We start from the raw sequence: 25,583 nt of genomic DNA on the forward strand, positions 1-25,583 counted from the left end.
TTTGTCTCTGGCAGTGTGGAGCCCATTATTTTAGGATTGAAAAAAATAGTGCTTGCATCTTCTTTTTATCCCGCTATTCTCTCTGAAAATAGCGGCGCCCAACCGACCCCATTGACTATAATGGGGTCCATCGGGACTTGTTATGAGGCGTCAAAATGACGGCCGTCAAACTCCCCCCCCCCCCAAAAAAAAGAGAGTTTGATGGCCGTAATTGACAGGGCATAATGGTAGTGTGAATGGGGCCTAAGCAATCTAATTATTTATTAAAAAAAACATTTTTTATAAAAAGTCCCCTAGGGAAAGTGAATAAAAAGTTTTTACAATTTTTTTAAAGGGTCCTTTCCCAATTTAAAAAAAAAATCAAGTCACCTCCCTTTAACCATAAAAAATAAAAAAATAATAAAAAAAAATACGGTAATATATATATATATATAAAATAAAATAAATAAATGAATTTGGTATCATAGCGCGTGGATAAAATAAAATAAAAATGTTATGGCTCTTAGAAGGAGAGGACAAAAAAAGGGAAGATGCAAACATGAAAATTGACTGTGTTCACAAGCCCAAAATCCACTGTATCCTTAAAGGGGTACTCCACTGGCCCAGCGTTCGGAACATTTCGTTGGGCTGTGGGGATTGTGACATCACGGCCACGCCCCCTCCATAGACTTCCATTGAGGGGGCATGGGCGTGAATGTATCGGTTATCACGCTGCTTGTTAAAGGGGTACTCCGCTGCTCAGCATGTGGAACAAACTGTTCCGAACGCTGGAGCCGGTGCCAGGAGCTTGGGATGTCATAGCCCCGCCCCTCATTATGTCACGCCCCGTCCCCTCAATGCAAGTCTATGGGAGGGGGCGGGGCAGATGCCACGCCCCCTCCCATAGACTTGCATTGAGGGGGTGGGGCGTGACATCATGAGGGGGCGGGCTATGACATCACAAGCTCCCGGCTCCAGCATTTGGAACAGTTTGTTCCAAACACTGAGCAGCGGAGTACCCCTTTAAATGGGCCTCTAACTTTTTGAGACTGTACATGCTTGAGATGTAATGGTCTGTGGATAATTATTTCAGATAAGGAAAAATAAATATAACCTTGGGGCACACATTGTCATTCTGCCAAATTCCTACTTGTGAAATGTTACACCAAGGTTTCGAATGTGACGTTATACTCATAAATGGTCTCACCCAAGGAGTAAAGGAATTCCCAGAATACACTTGCTAAGAAATGGACTCGTTGGGTTTGTCGTTGTTGTGGATACAAAAGAAATGTGGTCATTTTCAGAACCTGGTTTAAGATGCTGGACAGGATTAGAAAATCTTGAAACAGCGCCACACCTGTCAATGGGTTGTGTCTGGTACTGCAGCTCAGCTCCATAGAAATAAATAGGGATCAGTTGCAATACCGTACACAACCTGTGGATAAGTAAAGCACTGTTTTTAGTTGGAACTTGGAAGCAACCATGTCAAGAAGACCAAATTTCCCCTTTTGTTGGTAACTACTATGTATAATTCTCATGGTGCCCTGGTTCTACTGCACAGCTCTCCAGGAGTTACCCATGTAGCCAACCAGTGTCTGAGTGGGGCACTGCTGCAGCCACTCATTGGTTGAGGGGGCAATTCTTAAAGGGGTACTCTGGTGGAAAACTTTTTTTTTAAATCAACTGGTGCCAGAAAGTTGAACAGATTTGTAAATTACTTCTATTAAAAAATCTTAAACCTTCCAGTACTTATTAGCTGCTGAAAACTACAGAGGAAATTATTTTCTTTTTGGAACACAGTGCTCTCTGCTGACATCTCTGTCCATTTTAGGAACTGTCCAGAGCAGCCTATGTTTGCTATGGGGATTTTCTCCTACTCTGGACAGTTCTTAAAATGGACAGAGATGTCAGCAGAGAGCACTGTGCTTGTGATTTAGCAGAGAGCACTGTGTTCCAAAAAGAGAATTTCCTCTGCAGTGTTCAGCAGCTAATAAGTACTGGAAAGCTTAAGATTTTTTAATAGAAGTAATATACAAATCTGTTTAACTTTCTGGCACAGTTGATAAAAAAAACAAAAACAAAAAAAAAAACCTTTTCCACTGGAGTACCCCTTTAATGCTGACCCTGACTATGAAAGTACTGTGTAGCAGTACAGGGCAACATAAGAACAGTGTCTGGGGGGTGGGGAGGGTGTTTTTGCGGAAAGTAGAAATAGGTCACTCCCTAGGGGACAGTCTGAAAACTACGATTCATGTTATATGGTCCACTCATTCTCCTGAAATCTTAAAGGGGTACTCCGCCCCTAGACATCTTATCCCCGATCTGGAGGATCGTGACGTCCTGCCCCCTCGTGACTTGCATTAAGGGGGCGTGACGTCACGAGGGGGGCGGGACTTCACGATCCTCCGGCCCCTGCATGGCCAGTCATCAGGCACCGAGCGAAGCTCGCTCCGTGCACCAGATGACAGGGGTGCTTCAGGAGAGATCACGGGGGTCTGAACGAACGCCGGGTGCAGCAGGGAGATTGCGGGGGTCCTATCCTTTGGATACGGGATAAGATGTTTAGGGGCGGAGTACCCCTTTAAGTTCAGTTGACTTTAAAGGGGTACTCCGCTGCTCGGTGTTTGGAACAAACTGTTCCGAATGCTGGAGCCGGCGCCGGGAGCTCATGAGGTCATATCCCCGCCCCCTCATGACATCACGCCCCGCCCCCTCAATGCAAGTCTATGGGAGGGGGCGTGACGGCCGTCACGCCCCCTCCCAAAGACTTGCATTGAGGGGGCAGGGCGTGATGTCATGAGGGGGCGTGGCAATGATGTCACGAGCTCCCGACTCCACCGTTCTGAACAGTTTGTTCCAAATGCTGAGCAGCGGAGTACCCCTTTAATGAGTACGGTAAGTTTCAGCTTCAATACCAGACACAGCCAACGGACAGGAGTGGAACTATTCCTGAATAGCAAATGGATTTTTACTAATCTAACATAACCCCGATAGGTTCATTTACGTCCCCACTCAAGATTTTTTTTTATTTTGCGTCCCTAGGTATGACACAGAAAAGGCCCTCGGCGCAGCCTTGGAAGTAGACTTGGAAGGTCTTCGGAAAGTCATGGATAATCTCACTATTGTCAGAACAGACCTGGAGATGGAGATCGAAGGGATGAGGAAGCAGCTGATCTACATGAGGAAGAGCCACGAGGAGGTATTGTCTGATTCCATATAACTTCTGTACAGATGTGTTCTCTCTGCTAAGGTGTGGACTCAATAAAATGCTTTGGGTTAAGCCTCACCTAAAAGAACAAAGAAGAAAAAGACACCGAGCTCATGAGTAAGTTCTATATAAACCCGAATGGACAAAAGCAAGTGAACAATTCATAAGACAATATGGCTGAAAGAAGACAAAATAATGATACTACACTTGTGTACACTGAGTCTGGTTTCTATCCATTATCAAGAGGGATAGGATAGAAAAAACAATAGAAGTAATATTATAAGAGAGAAATTAGCTAGTTATGTATTCGATAACTATGGGTCAATTATACCTCCCATGCATATAATGGATTAAAGGGGTACTCCGGTGGAAAACGTTATTATTATTATTATTATTATTATTTTTATTTATTTTTTTAATCAACTGGTGCCAGAAAGTTAAACGGATATGTAAATGACTTCTATTAAAAAAAAAAAAATCTTAATCCTTCCAGTACTTATTAGCTGCTGAATGCTACAGAGAAATGATTTTCTTTGTGGAACACAGAGCTCTCTGCTGACATCACGAGCACAGTGCTCTCTGCTGACCTCTCTGTCCATTTTAAGAACTGTCCAGAGTAGGAGAAAATCCCCATAGAAAACATATGCCGCTCTGGACAGTTCCTAATCTGTTTAACTTATCTGTTTAACTTTCTGGAACCAGTTGATTTTGAAAAAAAAAAAAAAAGTAAACATTTTTTTCCACCAGAGTACCCCTTTAAGAGCCAAGCAGTGTTGGACTTGGGTTTTTGAAGCCAACATATGAAGTGATTCTAAAGGTCCACCTTCCAGTGATAGAGAACATGTTTACACTTAAAGGGGTACTCCTCCCCTAGACATCTTATCGGGGATGTCTGATCGTGGGGGTCCCGCCGCTTGGTACCCCCACGATCTCCGTGCTGCACCCGTCGTTCGTTTAGAAAGTCGGGTTCAGTATTGGAGGCTCATGACGTCACAGCCACGCCCCCTCAATGCAAGTCTATGGGAGGGGGCGTGACGGATGTCACGCCCCCCTCCCATAGACTTGCATTGAGGGGGAGTGGTCGTGATGTCACGAGCCTCCGCCCCCATTGCCAGTCATCGTTCCGTGCATCGGATGTCTGTGTGGCCGCAGCTGAGATCAGACATCTTTGGATAGAGGATAAGATGTCTAGGGATGGAGCACCCCTTTAACTAATCTCATTGGACACACAGGAAATATCAATAAAGTCTAATCGGGTATTTGCAAATAATCAATAAGAAATAGATAATTATGGCAACTGATTAGGTCTAAAGTCACCTCTAAAAGCTCTACAATAAGCCCTTACTGTAGTGCTTGTGCCTACTGGAAACTCCCAGTAACTCTCGGGGGTTTGTCCAACCCTGGCGCTAAGGAACAACAGACAGGACTACCAGGTCTTTAATGCAGTCAGTATTTTTTATTTTAATACTACTTGTTCCTTTTTTAGTAACAGATAATAGTTTTATAAATTTATATATTGAGCGCGAATATTGGAAATGCAAATTTTTACCGCGAATATTGGAACTTCGCGATTTCGCGAATATTTAGAATAGAGTAATATATTTGTAATGACAAATATTAAATTTTTTTTTTTTTGCAAATAGGCGACTTGGAGGGGCACGCTGTGCATAACTAGCTTGCCCCCTGACTGGTGAGCAGTTAAGGGGTTAAGAAATATACAGGCAAGGTTTTTAGCCCCCTCCCCCACCCGTAAAACTTGTTGGTAACTATAGTGGTATGTCCCATGGGTGGGGGGGAAGGAGTGCACCAATCAGGGGTTTAATAGTTTCCTGGGCTTTCAGGGGCCCTCCCCTGGGTATTTATAGCTGTGGTGCCTCCCTTCCCCCCTCAATCTGCCCAGGACCCGGAGTTTTGCCCTCCCTCCCTCCCTTTTTTGTATCTCTGTTTATTGTAAGTCACAGCTTGGCGGTAAGAAGACGGTGAAAGCGGGGTCAACCCGGGGTAGACCTCCACACAGGACAGAGTGGCAGCACCTCTCGGGTTGGCAAGAAGCCAATCGGTGTCTTTGTTACAGTTAAATTGTTATTTATATAAGTAATTTTATAAATAAAGCTGTGGCCGATCCCCACCCATGGAAAAGTTGAATTGTTGTTGTGTCAGTTATTATTTAATTAATTATTGCAAAAAGGGGGAGGGGTAGTTATAGCCGCTAGGAGCTAATTGGGTCTCAACAGTCATGCAAATATTCGCGATTATTGGCACTTCCAGTCGGAGGACACTGATCCCTCCCTTTTTCCCTTTAGGTGACAGATATAATCGGGCATGTGCACTATGCGAATATGCGAATTTCGCGAATATAGGACGAATGTTCGTCCATATACAGTGATCCCTCAACATACGATGGTAATTTGTTCCAAATGAACCATCGTTACTTGAATCCATCGTATGTTGAGGGATCCGTGCAATAATAATATACAAAGTTATACTCACGTGTCCCCACCACTCCGGACCGTCACTGCTGCCCTGGATCGTCGCTGTCCTCACGTCCCCGGGGTGTCCTGGATCGACGCTCTCCATTGCCGTCATCACGTCGCTATGCACGCCACTCCTATTGGATGATGGGACAGCGTGCACAGCGACGTGATGACGACGAAGTAGAGCAACGGCTATGCAGCGGGGTCCGAAGAAGACGGTCCGGAACGTCAGGGACAGGTGACACTCACCAGAGCACACGGGGCACCTTAAACGGCTATTCGGCAACAGCTGAAGCAGTCTGCGCTGCCGGATAGCCGTTTATGCGATGTCCCCGTCATACAAAAGCATCGTATGTTGATGCTGCCTCTAAGAGGCCATCGGATGTTGAAATGATCGTATGTCGGGGCCATCGTAGGTCGGGGGGTCACTGTATTCATGAAATATCGCAAATTCGAATATAGATGTAGTAAAATACATTGGCTCATCTTTCAATTAACCCTTTTATTTCACAGCTAAAGAGCATAAAATGTGTTTTTTATTGATACAGGATATGAGAAGGGCCCAAGCTCGGAAGCAGGGGTCATCAGTCAACGTGGAAGTCGATGCCCCAAAAGGAGCCGATTTAGCCAAAATCATAGCTGATATGAGAAAAGAATATGAAGCCATAATAGATAAAAACCGCAGAGAAGTTGAAGAGTGGTACAAACAACAGGTACGAAAGGGTTAAACATCAGGTGCATACAAAATGGAAGCATTTAGTAGTATAGGCCCTTTGTGTCTCCCCTTTCATCTAAATGTATCCATTCTTCCACTTGCAAACATTGCATGAAAAATGTTGGTATTATTTAGAACTGTGACTGCGTCTGAGGATAGACACTGCAGTTGTTGTGGACTACATGGCCTTTTGTCCTCTTGGGGACATTTTATCTGGTTGTTCTCATTTTTTGCAAGAAGATTGTGGGTATGAGCAGGGCTCAAGTCCTGCAGGAATGCAAGGGAACGGAGTTCCTGCACTTTTTCTATTGAAGGCACACTGTTCCCACTAGCAGGGGTCCTACAGGACCAGCCCTTGAGTGAAAATCATGGGTGAGTTCCCACACTTTTTTTTCTCAGGACCTGACCCCTGAGTATGGATCCTGACCCCTGAGTATGGATCCTGACCCCTGAGTATGGATCCTGACCCCTGAGTATGGATCCTGACCCCTGAGTATGGATCCTGACCCATGAGTATGGATCCTGACCCCTGAGTATGGGACATTTTGGATCCAACCCAACATCTCTCTAAGAAATAAACCTTCCAAATCCAGTTGTGTTACTAGGACTCTCCAAGGCAAAGACCTTGTTTGTACTTTTTTTTCTGGAAAGTATAAGGAGGCTTGATAACCTCATTCCCATTCACTTGATTGACCGATATGCCTCTCAGAAAAATAACCTCTTTCCTTTAAAGGGGTACTCCACTGGTCAGCGTTCGGAAGTAAACGTTCCAAACGCTGTTTTCGTGCTGCTGGGGTCGGCCACGCCCCCCAGTGACATCATAACATGAGAATAAATCCAAACATGCAAAATGAAGAATTGTAGACGGCACTCACCCAGATGGAAGCTTCCAAATATTCTTTATTGAGCAGACAGAGTGGGGGTGTCAGACAGGTAAAGAAACAGGAACGCCGAGGACCTCAGCCTGCAGGCTGAGGTCCTCGGCGTTCCTGTTTCTTTACCTGTCTGACACCCCCACTCTGTCTGCTCAATAAAGAATATTTTGAAGCTTCCATCTGGGTGAGTGCCGTCTACAATTCTTCATTTTGCATGTTTTAATTTACAAATCTGTTTAACTTTTCTGGCACCAGTTGATTTAAAAAAAAAAAAAAAGTTTTCCACGGGAGTACCCCTTTAAGACTTTTCCAATTTATGTAAATAATAATCTTGTTCCCTTAAGTTTATTGGCTTCTTGTTGAAAGCCTGTTAATTGTCATCCAGCACAGTTGGCACCTGAGTGAAGAGAGCCCAGTATTTATCTATAATCTGTGGCATGCATCTACCTGCTCTCCGCATACATTACATTTGTCTTAGCTCCTGTGAAATATCCACTATAGAATTCTCTTCACTTGGCACCAGCTCTGTGCCAACACATGCCGCTCTGATGATTTCGATAGGAAAAAATGTTGTGTTTGTTCCACTTTTAAGGCTTTTCCAATTTAATTCTGACTATAGTTATTTTGGCTTATCGTCAAATTGGAACGCGTTCACTCGCTTGTATTTTACCTGTAGCGATTCAGACACATAACTAATACTATTGTTAATGGAGGAAAAAAAATGTACCGAAAGCCTGTCTTTCATTTCCTCTACATAGATATACATGACATTATAATTAGACAAGACGATGTGATGTCTTATGGTACATCTTCAATGAATGTTACCTGTAAACTAGTCCTTAAAGGGGTACTCCGCTGCTCAGCATTTGGAACAAACTGTTCCGAACGCTGGAGACGGCGCCGGGAGCTCTTGATGTTATATCCCCGTCCCCAAATGAGGTCACACCCCACCCCCTCAATGCAAGTCTATGGGAGGGGGCGTGACAGCTGCCACGCCCCCTCCCATAGACTTGCATTGAGGGGGCGGGGTGTGACATCATGAGGGGACGAGGATATGGCGTCACGAGCTCCAGGTGCCGGCTCCAGCATTCGGAACAGTTTGTTCCAAATGCTGAGCAGCAGAGTACCCCTTAAATTTTTTGAAAAATTCAAGGATAGTTTAAGAAAGGAAATAGAATAGGAAGAGTCTCATAGGAAAGATCAAAATGGTTCCCCTCCATACCCTTTCTATGACCCGCAAAGTCCATGTTTCCCGACCAATGCTATTCTTTTAGAGCAGAGTCCTGCAGAGTCCCTTTCCATATCACTTGACCAATGCTAATTTGCCAGAGAGGGGAATCTCTTGTCACACAATAACAAAAGGGGATGATGTCCACCAGGGCTTGACCCTATCTCACCAGGAACCCCATAACAATTGCATGGGCTGTATGTATAATATGTACACTTGGTTATGTCCTTTAATAAAGTTATCTGGTACAATATTTATAATTTTAATATTGAGGGTGTGTGACCGTGACGTCACGAGCCTCCGCCCTGCATCATCCGGCACGGAGCAAAGTTCGCTCCATGCACCAAATGTCTGGGATGCCGTAGCCAAGATCGCAGGGGGTCCCAAGGGGTAGGACCCCCATAATCAGACATCTTATCCCCTATCCTTAGGATAGGGCATAAGATGTCCAGGGGCGGAGTACCCCTTTAAATATTTGGTAAAAAACAACAACCTGGTCTCTGAGGCGAGTTCCTTACTCCATGTCTATAGGATTGACCTCAGTACCTTATAGATATGTTCAAGAGTGTTCTGACAACGCCTCTATATGTGCCAGCCAATTCCATTATCTGCGATAAACCAACCTGTCTCAGTGCCCGGCTGTGTATCTGGTCATGAAGGAACAACCGCTTGCAGTCACCAACTCAACATGGTAGTGAAAACCCTAACTGGATACATATAGACCCACAATATCACCATATTTCTTGTCTAAACTAGTCATACATATTATATCCTATAACATATTAGAATATCAATGTGGCAAAGAGAAAATGAAAACCGCCCACTCACCATTTCTTGTCTTCAAACTTCTTTATTTGGAGGAAAAGATACTCATAGAGCGTACAAGGGAGAGGGACAAAGTCCAGCAACAGATAGGCAACAAGCTCCGTTTGTTGCCTATCTGTTGCCTATCTGTACCCCCCGGACTTTGTCCCTCTCCCTTGTACGTTATGTAAGTATCTTTTCGTCCAAATAAAGAAGTTTGAAGACAAGAAATGGTGAGTTGTCAGCTTTCATTTTCTCTTTACCACGTTGATATTCTATTATTTTATAGGATATAATATGTATGACTAGCTTAGACAAGAAATATGGTGATATAGGAGATGAATATGCTCTGTGGGTCTATATGTATCCAGTTAGTGGTTATGCTGTGAATTGCAGCCTGCTTAGAATATCAATGTGGCAAAGAGAAAATGAAAACTGGCCACTCACCATTTCTTGTCTTCAAACTTCTTTATTTGGACGAAAAGATACTCATAGAGCGTACAAGGGAGAGGGACAAAGTCCGGCAACAGATAGGCAACAAGCTCCGTTTTGGAGAAGTGGTTCTTTTTACCACTATCAAGAAGCACTTGAGTGCAAAACGGAGCTCGTTGCCTATCTGTTGCCTATCTGTACCCCCACCCCCAGACTTTGTCCCTCTCCCCTGTACGTTATGTGAGTATCTTTTCCTCCAAATAAAGAAGTTTGAAGACAAGAAATGGTGAGTGGCCGGCTTTCATTTTCTCTTTGCCACGTTGATATTCTAATATGTTATAGGATATAATATGTATGATTAGCTTAGACAAGAAATATGGTGATATAGGAGATGAATATGCTATGTGGGTCTATATGTATCCAGTTAGTGGTTATGCTGTGAATTGCAGCCTGCTTAGGGTTTTCACCACCATGTTGAGTTGGTGACTGCAAGAGGTTGGTCCTTCATGACCAGATACACAGCCGGGCACTGAGAGAGGTTGGTTTATCGCAGATAATGTAATTGGCTGGCACATATAGAGGTGTTGTCAGAACACTCTAGAACACATCTATAAGGTACTGAGGTCAATCCTATAGACATGGAGTAAGGAACTCACCTCAGAGACCAGGTTGTTGTTTTTTTTTTTAACCAAATATTTAAAGGAGTACTCCACCCCTGGACATCTTATCCCCTATCCAAAGGATAGGGGATAAGATGTCTGATTTCGGGAGTCCCACCATTGGGGACCCCCTACGATCTTGGCTACGGCACCCCAGACATCTGGTGCACGGTGTGAACTTTGCTCCGTGCCACGTTGCTATTTGTACTCTATCTTTAGCCTGAGCACCGCCATACGTCTATTCTTCAGTGTAAGTTCTAGCTCCAATACCGGATTCCTCGCATTACCGCAGTGCCGAACTAATCTACTTGCTGACATACTAGAATATGTCAGGCCATGAGGAAAGGTAAGGAAAGACATGTGTGGTAGTAGCTTGTTTCGGTAAGAACAGTCAAGCCTCATCCTACTCGACAATATAAATATTGTGTACTACAACCAGGAGAAAAGTACAGAAGTGAACTGTTAGAGGATTGGCACTGGATGAAATACTATACAGGTATGCAATGATCATATATAAGCATTAGGCGGAGAGGTGGTAAAAGTGTCCCGGTATGGATGTGTTGAGTTGTATCACGTCTAAAACAGTATTCAACTAATCGTGACAAAGTGAAGAAAAGGAAAACGGAGCGCTCACAGGATCTGTATCCTTCGGGCTAGGCTCTCAGGTAAGGTCCCCGATAGGGGACCTTACCTGAGAGCCTAGCCCGAAGGATACAGATCGTGTGAGCGTTCCGTTTTCCTTTTCTTCACTTTGTCACGAATATAAATATTGGGCTTTCAAGACAAATACCCAGAAACAGACAAAATGTCTTAAGACTCCTATAATTCGTGATTGATATAATTTGTCCAATTATTTTTCCAGTCATCAACAGTCCAACAGGAAGTAAGTACAAACACCGAAGCCTTACAAAGTAGCAAAAACCAGATCAAGGAGTTAAGGAGGACTCTGCAGGAGCTGGAAATTGAGTTGCAAGCAGAAATCAGTAGGGTAAGTGTCATTGTTTGGTCTATTCTGCCATTTCTCACTAAGCATCTATTTGCCTGTAATGGTCAAGGCCATGACTAACTTGTACGAAATTGCTTATGGAAACCTGTCATAATTTTCATGCTGCCTGAATCACAGATTATTAGGGTGGTTCTCAGCAGTTTCTCCCTGCCCCAGTCTTGAAATCTGATAGATTTCTCCCTGTTTTAGTATAAGAAGAGATAGGGGTTATCCACCATAAGGTGATTTTAGTAGGTACCTGGCAGACAGTAATGGACATGCTTAGGAAGGATCTGCGCTTGTCTTGGGGCTAAATGGCTATGTTGTGAGATTACCATAACACTGTGGCTAGCTTTTTGTGAACTGGTATTTCCTGTTTGAGTTTTCTTCTTTTGCCTACAAATCCCATAATTCCATTTTCCTGCCTCCCACACATCAGCCACCCCACCCATTGAAACATTAATGAGCTGCATCGATTCAAAAGACCTGGGGTTTTCAATCAGGGTGCCTACAGCTGTTGCATTAGTTGCAGATTGATCTCTCTCCCACCAACCGATCCCTCCACCCATTGAAGCGGACAGGCTCCCTGTCATCAGCTGACTAGTGATGTCAGGTCTCGGCTGCATTGCAACCTGGGAAAAATCTGAGACAACAGTAATTTTGTATGCTGTTAAAAATAAATATTGGGGTGAAAATCACAGAAGAATTGTGAGAAAACAGTCACACACAGGTACAGACACTATATTATGAACTACACTAACTTTACGGCCCCTGTAGCATAGTCAAATAAAAAAAATTCTGGCATAGCCCTTTAAGGTCGACAAGGAAGGCTAAAGCCCACTAGCAAATGTCCAGATGATTTGTCGTTCGGGCAGCATAAATTGACAGGTTTCCTTGACATATAACAGACTTGGGTTACAGATAAAATATTTTATATGATCATAATTTCAAAAGCAATTTTTGAAACAAGATAAATCAAATCACCTAAATGGCCACCATAAGGCTGGCTGTGGCATCATTGGGCAAAATCTACTATTTGGCAGGGATGTCAGTAGCTAGAATTTCAACAGTTGCACAGAGTTGGCTCCTATAGGGAAGTGTTTGTTCTTGATGAGACAACACCTTTAAAGGGGTACTCCACTGGCCAGTATTCGGAATGCTGTTTTCACGCTGCCGGGATCGGCCTTGCCCCTCATGACATCATGGCCATGGCCCCTCAATGCAAGTCTATGGGAGGGGGCGTGACGGCCGTCACGCCCCCTCCCATGGACTTGCATTGAGGGGGCATGGCCGTGATGTTATGAGGGGCAAGGCCGACCCCGGCAGCGTGAAAACAGCATTCAAAACATTTCCTTCCGAACGCTGGCCAGTGTAGTACCCCTTTAAGGAAAGAATATCTTAAAATCAATTTGCAAGGTTAAAGGTACAGGAGAAATGTTAGAGATTTTAGCACAAAGTGATTTACAAAAGTAAGGGCATATTTTCTAACATATTACTCCAGAAATTGATTAGACTGTCAACAGCCTTAACTGTTCTACCATCACTTCATACATTTAAAGGGGTACTCCAGGGAAAACATTGTGTTTTTTAATCAACTGGTGCCAGGAAGTTAAACATATTTGTAAAAGACTTCTATTTAAAAATCTTAATCCTTCAAGTACGTATCTGCTGCTAAATGCTCCACAGGAAGTTCTTTTCTTTTTTGAATTTCCTTTCTGTCTGATCACAGTGCTCTCTGCTGACACCTCTGTCCATTTTAGGAACTGTCCAAGGTAGGAGCAAATCCCCATAGCAAACCTATTCTGCTCTGGACAGCTCCTAAAACGAACAGAGGTGTCAGCAGAAAGCACTGTGGTCAGACAGAAAGGAAATTCAAAAAGAAAATAACTTCCTGTGGAACACTTAGCAGTAGATAAGTACTGGAAGGGTTAAGATTTTTAAATAGAAGTCACTTACAAATCTGTTTATAGGGGGTATTCCACTGAAAAACTTTTTCTTTTTTTAAATCATCCATACAGTACTTATCAGCTGCTGTATGCTCCAGAGGTAGTTGTTTAGTTCTTTCCAGTCTGACCACTGTCACGATGCCGGCTGGCAGGTAGTGGACCCTCTGTGCCAGAGAGGGATTGGCGTGGACCGTGCTAGTGGACCGGTTCTAAGCCACTACTGGTTTTCACCAGAGCCCGCCGCAAAGCGGGATGGTCTTGCTGCGGCGGTAGTGACCAGGTCGTATCCACTAGCAACGGCTCACCTCTCTGGCTGCTGAAGATAGGCGCGGTACAAGGGAGTAGGCAGAAGCAAGGTCGGACGTAGCAGAAGGTCGGGGCAGGCAGCAAGGATCGTAGTCAGGGGCAACGGCAGAAGGTCTGGAAACACTGGCAAGGGACACACAAGGAACGCTTTCACTGGCACTAAGGCAACAAGATCCGGCAAGGGAGTGCAAGGGAAGTGAGGTAATATAGGGAGTGCACAGGTGATAACTCTAATTGGAACCACTGCGCCAATCAGCGGCGCAGTGGCCCTTTAAATCGCAGAGACCCGGCGCGCGCGCGCCCTAGGGAGCGGGGCCGCGCGCGCCGGGACAGAACAGACGGGGAGCGAGTCAGGTAGGAGAGCCGGGGTGCGCATCGCGAGCGGGCGCTACCCGCATCGCGAATCGCATCCCGGCTAGCAGCAGGATCGCAGCGCCCCGGGTCAGAGGACGTGACCGGGGCGCTGCAGCGGAGGAGGTGAAGCGAGCGCTCCGGGGAGGAGCGGGAACCCGGAGCGCTCGGCGTAACAGTACCCCCCCCCTTGGGTCTCCCCCTCTTCTTGGAGCCTGAGAACCTGAGGAGCAGACTTTTGTCAAGGATGTTGTCCTCAGGTTCCCAGGATCTCTCTTCAGGACCACAACCCTCCCAGTCTACTAAAAAAAAATTTTTTCCTCTGACCTTTTTGGCAGCCAAAATCTCCTTGACCGAGAAGACGTCCGAGGAGCCGGAAACAGGAGTGGGAGGAACAGATTTGGGAGAAAAACGGTTGAGGATGAGTGGTTTGAGAAGAGAGACGTGAAAGGCATTAGGGATACGAAGAGAAGGAGGAAGAAGAAGTTTATAAGAGACAGGATTAATTTGACACAGAATTTTGAAAGGACCAAGATAGCGTGGTCCCAACTTGTAGCTAGGGACACGGAAGCGGACATATTTAGCGGAGAGCCATACCTTGTCTCCAGGGGAAAAAACGGGGGGAGCTCTTCTTTTCTTATCCGCGAACCTCTTCATGCGTGAAGAAGCCTGTAAGAGAGAATTTTGGGTCTCTCTCCATATAATGGAAAGGTCACGAGAAATTTCATCCACAGCGGGCAGACCAGAGGGCAAGGGGGTAGGGAGGGGGGGAAGAGGGTGACGGCCGTACACCACGAAAAATGGGGATTTGGAGGAAGATTCAGAGACCCTGAAGTTATACGAGAATTCGGCCCATGGAAGGAGATCTGCCCAGTCATCCTGGCGGGAGGAAACAAAATGTCGCAAATAATCACCCAGGATCTGGTTAATTCTTTCTACTTGTCCATTGGACTGGGGATGATATGCAGAGGAAAAATTTAATTTAATCTTGAGTTGTTTACAGAGAGCTCTCCAGAATTTAGACACGAATTGGACCCCTCTATCCGAGACAATCTGCGTAGGCAACCCGTGAAGACGAAAAATGTGTACAAAAAATTGTTTAGCCAACTGAGGCGCAGAAGGAAGACCAGGAAGAGGAATGAAATGTGCCATTTTGGAGAATCGATCAACGACCACCCAAATAACGGTGTTGCCACGGGAAGGGGGTAAATCAGTAATAAAATCCATACCAATCAGAGACCAAGGCTGTTCGGGGACAGGCAGAGGATGAAGAAAACCAGCGGGCTTCTGGCGAGGAGTCTTATCCCGGGCACAGATAGTGCAGGCTCGCACAAAGTCCCCAACATCCGTCTCCAGAGTTGGCCACCAATAGAAGCGGGAGATGAGTTGCACAGATTTCTTGATGCCCGCATGACCTGCGAGATGGGAGGAGTGACCCCATTTGAGGATTCCGAGGCGTTGGCGTGGAGAAACAAAGGTCTTTCCTGGAGGAGTCTGTCTGATGGAGGCAGGAGAAGTGGAGATCAGGCAGTCAGGTGGAATGATGTGTTGCGGAGGGAGATCAACTTCTGAGGCATCCGAGGAACGAGAGAGAGCATCGGCTCTAATGTTCTTATCGGCAGGACGAAAGTGGATCTCAAAATTAAATCGGGCAAAGAACAGAGACCACCGGGCCTGGCGAGGATTCAGCCGTTGGGCCGACTGGAGGTAGGAGAGGTTCTTGTGGTCGGTGTAGATAATAACAGGAAATCTTGATCCCTCCAGCAGATGCCTCCATTCCTCAAGTGCTAATTTAATGGCTAGAAGTTCTCGATCCCCGATGGAGTAGTTCCTCTCCGCTGGAGAGAAGGTCCTAGAGAAAAAACCACAAGTGACAGCATGCCCGGAAGGATTTTTTTGTAGAAGAACAGCTCCAGCTCCTACTGAGGAGGCATCAACCTCCAATAGGAAGGGTTTGGAAGGGTCAGGTCTGGAGAGCACGGGAGCCGAAGAAAAGGCAGACTTGAGTTGTTTAAAGGAGTCTTCTGCTTGAGGAGGCCAGGACTTGGGATCAGCATTTTTCTTGGTTAAAGCCACGATAGGAGCCACAATGGTAGAAAAATGTGGAATAAATTGCCTGTAATAATTGGCGAACCCCAAAAAGCGTTGGATAGCACGGAGTCCGGAGGGGCGTGGCCAATTTAAGACGGCAGAGAGTTTGTCTGGATCCATCTGTAGTCCCTGGCCAGAGACCAAATATCCTAGAAAAGGAAGAGATTGGCATTCAAACAGACATTTCTCAATTTTGGCATAGAGTTGGTTGTCACGAAGTCTCTGAAGAACCATACGGACATGCCGGCGGTGTTCCTCTAGATTGGCAGAAAAAATTAGGATATCGTCCAGATATACCACAACACAGGAGTATAATAGATCACGAAAAATTTCATTGACAAAGTCTTGGAAGACGGCAGGGGCATTGCACAGTCCAAAGGGCATGACCAGATACTCAAAGTGTCCATCTCTGGTGTTAAATGCCGTTTTCCACTCGTCCCCCTCTCTGATGCGGATGAGGTTATAGGCGCCTCTTAAGTCCAATTTAGTGAAGATGTGGGCACCTTGGAGGCGATCAAAGAGTTCAGAGATGAGGGGTAAGGGGTAGCGGTTCTTAACCGTGATTTTATTAAGACCGCGGTAGTCAATGCAAGGACGTAGGGAGCCATCCTTTTTGGAGACAAAGAAAAATCCGGCTCCGGCAGGAGAGGAGGATTTACGGATAAAGCCCCTTTTTAGATTCTCCTGGACGTATTCGGACATGGCAAGAGTCTCTGGGGCAGAGAGAGGATAAATTCTGCCCCGGGGTGGAGTAGTACCCGGGAGGAGGTCGATAGGGCAATCATAAGGCCTGTGAGGAGGTAGAGTCTCAGCTTGTTTTTTGCAGAAAACATCCGCGAAGTCCATATAGGCCTTGGGGAGACCGGTTACTGGAGGAACCACAGAGTTACGGCAAGGGTTACTGGGAACCGGTTTTAGACAGTTCTTGGAACAAGAGGACCCCCAACTCTTGATCTCCCCAGTGGACCAATCCAGGGTTGGGGAATGAAGTTGAAGCCAGGGAAGTCCAAGGAGAATCTCCGAGGTGCAATTGGGGAGGACCAAAAGTTCAATCCTCTCATGATGAGATCCGATGCTCATAAGAAGGGGCTCCGTGCGGAAACGTATGGTACAGTCCAATCTTTCATTATTTACACAATTGATGTAGAGGGGTCTGGCGAGACTGGTCACTGGGATGTTGAACCTGTTGACGAGAGAGGCCAAAATAAAATTTCCTGCAGAACCAGAGTCCAAGAAGGCCACTGTAGAGAAGGAGAAGGCAGAAGCAGACATCCGCACAGGCACAGTAAGACGTGGAGAAGCAGAGTAGACATCAAGGACTGTCTCACCTTTGTGCGGAGTCAGCGTACGTCTTTCCAGGCGGGGAGGACGGATAGGACAATCCCTCAGGAAGTGTTCGGTACTAGCACAGTACAGGCAGAGGTTCTCCATACGGCGTCGTGTCCTCTCTTGAGGTGTCAGGCGAGACCGGTCGACCTGCATAGCCTCCACGGCGGGAGGCACAGGAACAGATTGCAGGGGACCAGAGGAGAGAGGAGCCGAGGAGACGAAACGCCTCGTGCGAACAGAGTCCATATCTTGGCGGAGTTCCTGACGCCTTTCAGAAAAACGCATGTCAATGCGAGTGGCTAGGTGAATAAGTTCATGTAGATTAGCAGGAATTTCTCGTGCGGCCAGAACATCTTTAATGTTGCTGGATAGGCCTTTTTTGAAGGTCGCGCAGAGGGCCTCATTATTCCAGGACAATTCTGAAGCAAGTGTACGGAATTGTACGGCATACTCGCCAACGGAAGAATTACCCTGGACCAGGTTCAACAGGGCAGTCTCAGCAGAAGAGGCTCGGGCAGGTTCCTCAAAGACACTTCGGATTTCCGAGAAGAAGGAGTGTACTGAGGCAGTGACGGGGTCATTGCGGTCCCAGAGCGGTGTGGCCCATGACAGGGCTTTTCCGGACAGAAGACTGACTACGAACGCCACCTTAGACCTTTCAGTGGGAAACAGGTCCGACATCATCTCCAGATGCAGGGAACATTGGGAAAGGAAGCCACGGCAAAACTTAGAGTCCCCATCAAACTTATCCGGCAAGGATAAGCGTATCCCAGGAGCGGCCACTCGCTGCGGAGGAGGTGCAGGAGCTGGCGGAGGAGATGACTGCTGAAGCTGTGGTAGCAACTGTTGTAGCATAACGGTCAGTTGAGACAGCTGTTGGCCTTGTTGCGCAATCTGTTGTGACTGCTGGGCGACCACCGTGGTGAGGTCAGCGACAACTGGCAGAGGAACTTCAGCGGGATCCATGGCCGGATCTACTGTCACGATGCCGGCTGGCAGGTAGTGGACCCTCTGTGCCAGAGAGGGATTGGCGTGGACCGTGCTAGTGGACCGGTTCTAAGCCACTACTGGTTTTCACCAGAGCCCGCCGCAAAGCGGGATGGTCTTGCTGCGGCGGTAGTGACCAGGTCGTATCCACTAGCAACGGCTCACCTCTCTGGCTGCTGAAGATAGGCGCGGTACAAGGGAGTAGGCAGAAGCAAGGTCGGACGTAGCAGAAGGTCGGGGCAGGCAGCAAGGATCGTAGTCAGGGGCAACGGCAGAAGGTCTGGAAACACTGGCAAGGGACACACAAGGAACGCTTTCACTGGCACTAAGGCAACAAGATCCGGCAAGGGAGTGCAAGGGAAGTGAGGTAATATAGGGAGTGCACAGGTGATAACTCTAATTGGAACCACTGCGCCAATCAGCGGCGCAGTGGCCCTTTAAATCGCAGAGACCCGGCGCGCGCGCGCCCTAGGGAGCGGGGCCGCGCGCGCCGGGACAGAACAGACGGGGAGCGAGTCAGGTAGGAGAGCCGGGGTGCGCATCGCGAGCGGGCGCTACCCGCATCGCGAATCGCATCCCGGCTAGCAGCAGGATCGCAGCGCCCCGGGTCAGAGGACGTGACCGGGGCGCTGCAGCGGAGGAGGTGAAGCGAGCGCTCCGGGGAGGAGCGGGAACCCGGAGCGCTCGGCGTAACAACCACAATGCTCTCTGCTGGCACCTCTGTCCATATCAGGAACTGTCCAGAGCAGGAGAGGTTTGCTATGGGGATTTGCTCCTACTCTGGGCAGTTCCTGACATGGACAGAGGTGTCAGCATAGAGCACTGTGGTCAGACTCTAAAGAACTAACCAACTTCCTCTGGAGCATACAGCAGCTCATATGTACTGGAAGGATGAAGATTTTTCAGTAGAAGTCATTTACAAATCTGTTTAACTATCTGGCATAAGTTGATTAACATTTTTTTTTTCTTTTCACCGGAGTACCCCTTTAATACCCAGTCAGGAGCACTAGAATTATAGGACATGCTGTATCCAGTTAATGTTTGCCACATCTTTAACCCCTTGACCCCAAACATGACCCCGATAGATTTGGAGCTTCAGACAAGAATTCCTCACATCTCCTTCTACCGTAAAACATAGAGGGAGATTTATCAAAACCTGTCCAGAGGAAAAGTGGCTGAGTTGCCCATAGCAACCAATCAGATCGCTTCTTTCGTTTTTGGAAAGTCCTCTACAAAATGAAAGGAGCTATGGGATTGGTTGCTATGGGAAACTGGTCAACTTTTCCTCTGGACAGGTTTTGATAAATCTCCCCCGTTGGGGGAGATTTATCAAGACCTGTCCAGAGGAAAAGTTGCTGAGTTGCCCATAGCAACCAATCAGATGGCTTCTTTCATTTTGCAGAGGCCTTTTCAAAAACGAACGAAGCGATCTGATTGGTTGCTATGGGCAACTCAGCCACTTTTCCTCTGGACAGGTCTTGATAAATCTCCCCCAACGGGGGAGATTTATCAAAACCTGTCCAGAGGAAAAGTTGACCAGTTACCCATAGCAACCAATCAGATCGCTCCTTTCATTTTGTAGAGGACTTTTCAAAAACGAAAGAAGCGATCTGATTGGTTGCTATGGGCAACTCAGCCACTTTTCCTCCGGACGGGTTTTGATAAATCTCCCATTTTTTCCCCTATTTCTATTTTCTCTTCCCTTGACTATTCTTGGCAGTAAACTCTCTGTTATGTGTTTTTTTTTTGTAGAAACATGGATTGGAGAAATCCTTACAAGAAACTCAGTGTCACTCGGCAGAACATCTTGAGAAGATCCAGATACTTATCTGCCAGTTTGAGGGCGATTTGAGCAAAGTCAGATATGACCTGGAACGGCAGAACAATGACTATAAGGTTCTTCTGGATATAAAGAGTCGTCTAGAGAACGAAATTAACACATACCGGCGCCTGATTGACGGAAGCAGGTATGACGTGACTCTAAAAAAAAAAAAAAAAGGAATATTAACCCCTTAAGGACCGGGGTTTTTTCCGTTTTTGCATTTTCGTTTTTTGCTCCTTGCCTTTAAAAAATCATAACTCTTTCAATTTTGCACCTAAAAATCCATATGATGGTTTATTGTTTGCGCCACCAATTCTACTTTGTAATGACATCAGTCATTTTGCCCAAAAATCTACGGTGAAACGGGAAACAAAATCATTGTGAGACAAAATTGGAAAAAAAAAACGCCGTAAATTTTGGGGGCTTCCGTTTCTACACAGTGCATTTTTCGGTAAAAATGACACCTGATATTTATTCTGTAGGTCCATACGGTTAAAATGATCCCCTACTTATATAGGTTGGATATTGTCGTACTTCTGGAAAAAATCATAACTTCATGCAGGAAAATTAATACGTTTAAAATTGTAATTTCTGACCCCTATAACTTTTTGATTTTTAGGTGTATGTGGCGGTATGAGGGCTAATTTTTTGCACAATGATCTGAACTTTTTAACGGTACCATTTTTGCATTGATAGGACTTATTGATGGATTGATTGATTGATTTTTTCATGATTATGGGAAAAGGGGGGTGATTCAAACTTTTAATAGGGAAGGGGTTAAATGATATTTATTCACTTTTTTTTCCACTTTTTTTTTGCAGTGTTATAGCTCCCATAGGGACCTATAACACTGCACACACTGATCATTGTTATCCCATAGGGACCTATAACACTGCACACACTGATCTTTGTTATCCCATAGGGACCTATAACACTGCACACACTGATCATTGTTATCCCATAGGGACCTATAACACTGCACACACTGATCTTTTACATTGATCAGTGGTTTCTCATAAGAAACCAGTGATCGATGATTCTGCCGCTTGACTGCTCATGCCTGAATCTCAGGCACTGATCAGTCATTCGGCAATCGGACAGCGAGGAGGCAGGCAAGGGCCCTCCCGCTGTCCTGTAAGCTGTTCGGGATGCCGCAAGTTCGCCGCAGCTATCCCGAACAGCCCACTGAGCTAACTGGCATGGTTTCAGTTTCACTTTAGACGCGGCTTTCAACTTTGAAGTGATCAATGCCGCGCGCTATTAGCCGGGCCCGTACCGCTATGACGAGGGGCCACGTCGTGGCCCCGCGTTATAGATCGGGAGCGGACACATGACGTTCCAGTACGTCATGTGTCCTTAAGGGGTTAAAGGTGTACTCCACTGCCATAGCGTTTGGAACGTTTTGTTCCGAATGCTTGGAGCAGGCGGCGGGGGTCATGACTAGTGTCGAGCACGAATATTCGGAATGCAAATTTTTATTGCGAATATTTAGAATATAGTGATATACAGTGGTCCCTCAAGTTACAATATTAATTGGTTCCAGGACGACCATTGTATGTTGAAACCATTGTATGTTGAGACCAGAACTCTATGGAAACCTGGTAATTGGTTCTGAAGCCACCAAAATGTCATCCAAAAATAGGAAAAAAGTGAGGATTAAATAAAAATAAGTAGATAACTAATACAGATAAAGCAAATCCTTCCATATAAAATTAAGAAAGATCTTCTGGGAGCTGTAAGGGCAGAGTAGGAGCAAATCCCTACTTGCTCTGGACAGTTCCTGCCATGGACAGAGGTGTCAGCAGAGAGCACTGGCTGATCAATAGTGAATTAGAGACAAAGGATTTATGTTTTTTCCGGAAAAATTGCCCCTCTTGTCCAACGGTTGTCTCTGGTATCACAGATCATCTACATTAAAGTAAATGGGCCAAGCTAAAATACAAAGCGTAGGCCATGTAGTGTGGATTCTGATATTTGCATGCAACCATTTGATGAACTAAAAGGGGTACTACAGTGCTCCAGCGTTCTGAACATTTTGTTCAGATTGCTCGCAGCTGAAGGCCGTGAAATCATGGCCACGCCCCCTCATGATGCCAGACCACGCCCCCTCCTTTCATGTCAGGGGGCGTGTCGGCCAACACGCCCCCTCCCATAAACATGAATGGAGAGGAGTGGCGTGGCATCATGAGGGGGTGTGATGTCACAACCACTGCCGCAGGAACCCGGCGATCAGACATCTTATGCCCTATACTTTGAATAGGGGATAAGATGTCTAGCAGCGGAGAACCCCTTTAAAGAGGTTCTCTAGTTTGAACAGTCACTACTTTCAGAAGGGTCTCGTGACAATAAGCTGATCATCAATGATCCATGCTTGGTGGACCACCAGTATTCAGATGTAAACTGTGAAGGAACTTGTCAGTAAAGTGTTTAGTTTTACTGCAGCGCCATCACAGGAGAACTGTAGCATTACACAGTGGCCATTTGAATTAGTGTTGTCTGTGTAATGTAGGACAGAGCAGGTCCTCCACAGCGAGACATGCTCCTTGCACCCGCTAGAAGCAGGATGATCGGGGGATTTAAAGGGGTAGTCTGGTGGAAAACTATATATTTTTTTTAAATAAACTGGTGCCATGAAGTAAAACAGATTTGTAAATTACTTCTATTTAAAAATCTCAATCCTTCCAGTACTTATCAGCTGCTGTATGATCCACAGGAAGTTGTACTTCTTTCTGGAGTTCTTTTCAGTCTGACCACAGTGCTCTCTGCTGACACTTCTGTCCGTATCAGGAACTGTCCAGAACAGGAAAAGTTTGCTCTGGGGATTTGCTTGTACTCTGGACAGTTCCTGACATGTCAGCAGAGAGCACTGTGGTCAGGCAGAAAATGATTCCAGAAAGAAATACAACTTCCTGTGGAGCATATAGCAGCTGATAAGCCCTGTAAGAATTAAGATATTTAAAAAAAAAGTAATTTACAAATCTGTTCAGCTTTCTGGCACCAGTTGTTTTTAATAAAAATATTTTCCACCGGAGTACCCCTTAAAAACAGGGAACCTAACTTTATTGACTCAGAGTTCCCTAACAGTGTAAATAAAAATAGGAAACACAGCTGCTTTCTTTCAAAAAACAGCTCCCTGTCTGTCTCCAGGTTGGGTGTGGTTCTGCAGCTCAGTTCCATTGAAGTAAATGGAGCCAAGTTGTAAAACCACACCCAACCTGGGGACAGACAGGGAGCTGTTTTTAAAAAGAAATTAGCAGTGTTTTTCTATTCCGGATAACCCAATTTAAACGGAACAATCATATTTATTTTGTTTATTTTCTAACTATATTTATATATTTTTAAAACCATATTTATAACTGAAATTGTATTCACCTTTTTTTTTTATTTCTTATTTTAGTGAGAAGTCTACTCAATCTACAGGTAATTTATTTATTTATTTATTTTTTTGTATCCCCCTAAACTAATACAGCGTTGTGCATGATGGTGGTAGGTTTCTAAAAATGTCTAAAATGTCACTTGCAGCAAAAAAGGGAACAATGAAGTTCTAAGTAGCGAGCTCTATCTGTGAATAGTCATGTGGGCGGCCCAGATCTCCTTAGGAGTCAAGCAGTCATGGCTAGACTGACCTACCACAGGTCAACCTACACCACCATGTATGTCATTTGTTGTACCCACTAAAGATGATACTGTAATGACATTTCATGGTCTGTCGGAAATCAATAAAGCCAAGATGGATGGCTTCTCTGAATGCTGGGGTTACCCATATGACTGTTTAAATGGGTACTCCGCTGCTCAGCGTTTGGAACAGTTTGCGCCAGGAGCTCGTGACGTCATAGCCCCCTCCCATAAGCTTGCATTGAGGGCGCGGGGCGCTGGAGCCAGTGCCGGGAGCTCTTGATGCCATAGTCCCGCCCCCTCATTACATCACGCCCCGCCCCCTCAATGCAAGTCTATGGGAGGGGGCGTGACAGCCGTCACGCCCCCTCCCATAGACTTGCATTGAGGGGGTGGGGTGTGACATCCTGAGGAGACGAGGATATGGCGTCACGAGCTCCCGGTGCCAGCTCCAACGTTCGGGACAGTTTGTTCCAAACGCTGAGCAGCAGAGTACCCCTTTAATGTTTAGAAAAATTCAAGGATAGTTTAAGAAAGGAAATAGAAGGGCGGAGCTATGACGTCACAAGCTCCCGTCGCCGGCTCCAGCTTTCGGAACAGTTTGTTCCAAACGCTGAGCAGCGGAGTACCCCAATAAAGGGAATGTGTCATCAGAAAATGGCATATCGTTTAAAGTGAATCTGTCATTATAAAGAAGTTTTAATATGTCATAGAGTGTTGAGACCCCAGTAGAATGATGCAGGAGACATGTTTGCTTAGCGCATTCTCTCCAAGCTTTGTGCCACGTGACCAGGACGGACTCATAATGTAAGTCTATGGGACCATCCTGCTCACATAGAAACAGAGCAGGAAGAGAAGCAGGCAGTAGCGTGGTTCTTAAAGGAGTAGTCCAGTCCTGAAAAACGTATCCCCTATCCTAAGTATAGGGTATGAGTTTCAAATCACGGGGGGTCCGACCGCTGGGGCCCCCTGCAATCTTCTGTATAGGGCGCCAGCCGCTAAAAGCGGCTGCCGACACCCCCCTCAGTACAGCGCTATGGCAGAGCCGGAGATTGCTGAAGACAGGGCTCCGGCTTTTCCATAGAGTTGCATTGAGGGGGAGTGTCAGCCGCCACTTCGTGCAGTGGTCGACACGCCCCCTTCCCGCGGGCTGCCAGGGGCCCGTACGGGAGATTGCGGGGGTCCCAGTGGTCAGACCCCCCGCGACTTGAAACTTATCCCCTATCCTTGGGATAGGGGATACGTTTTTCAAGACTGGAGCTCTCCTTTAATTGATAGATCAGGGTCTGAAAACGCATAACCCAACTGATAAAATTGTTTCACATGTTCCTAGGACATGTCAAAAGTTTATCATGACAGCTACATAGTATACTTCACATAAAGTTTTAATGTTAACTACAAGAATCATTGGTTTTGTTTTGTTTTTTTCGAATTCCGAAATTTCCATTTTGATATATCTATCTATATATATGTATATATATATATATATATATATATATATATATATATATATATATACGGTATATTGAAAATAAAATCCTGAAATCTTGCAATTTCAATTCTGGCCCCTAGGCCAAAGACAAAGCTGAGACTTCCTGTTCTGTATACGTCACTTTACATGTTACTGTACACGTCTCGTCCTTATCAACACAGTATATAGATAAAAGAGGTGCACACAAATAGCTGTTGCTCACAGCTCAGCCTCCCCTACCTCTAGAATGACCATTGCAAAGGTCAACAAGCACACCCAGACACCTTTCCCATTTATAACAATGGG

At 45.8% G+C, this 25,583-nt stretch overlaps 1 protein-coding gene across 5 annotated transcripts in view; it reads left to right on the plus strand.

Moving 5' to 3' along the window:
* LOC130296614 (keratin, type I cytoskeletal 42-like) overlaps window positions 1–25,583 on the plus strand; it is a 55,312-nt gene that overhangs the window by 27,890 nt on the left and 1,839 nt on the right. For all 5 annotated transcript variants that reach the window (XM_056548339.1, XM_056548338.1, XM_056548341.1 and 2 more), the window contains 5 exons: window positions 3,022–3,178; window positions 6,210–6,374; window positions 11,237–11,362; window positions 20,122–20,336; window positions 23,589–23,611. In XM_056548339.1, coding sequence (XP_056404314.1) covers window positions 3,022–3,178; window positions 6,210–6,374; window positions 11,237–11,362; window positions 20,122–20,336; window positions 23,589–23,611 — 686 coding nt within the window. The remainder of the gene's footprint in view (window positions 1–3,021; window positions 3,179–6,209; window positions 6,375–11,236; window positions 11,363–20,121; window positions 20,337–23,588; window positions 23,612–25,583) is intronic.

This window comes from Hyla sarda, chromosome 12 (assembly GCF_029499605.1).
Source record: "Hyla sarda isolate aHylSar1 chromosome 12, aHylSar1.hap1, whole genome shotgun sequence".
Lineage (NCBI taxonomy): Eukaryota > Metazoa > Chordata > Amphibia > Anura > Hylidae > Hyla > Hyla sarda.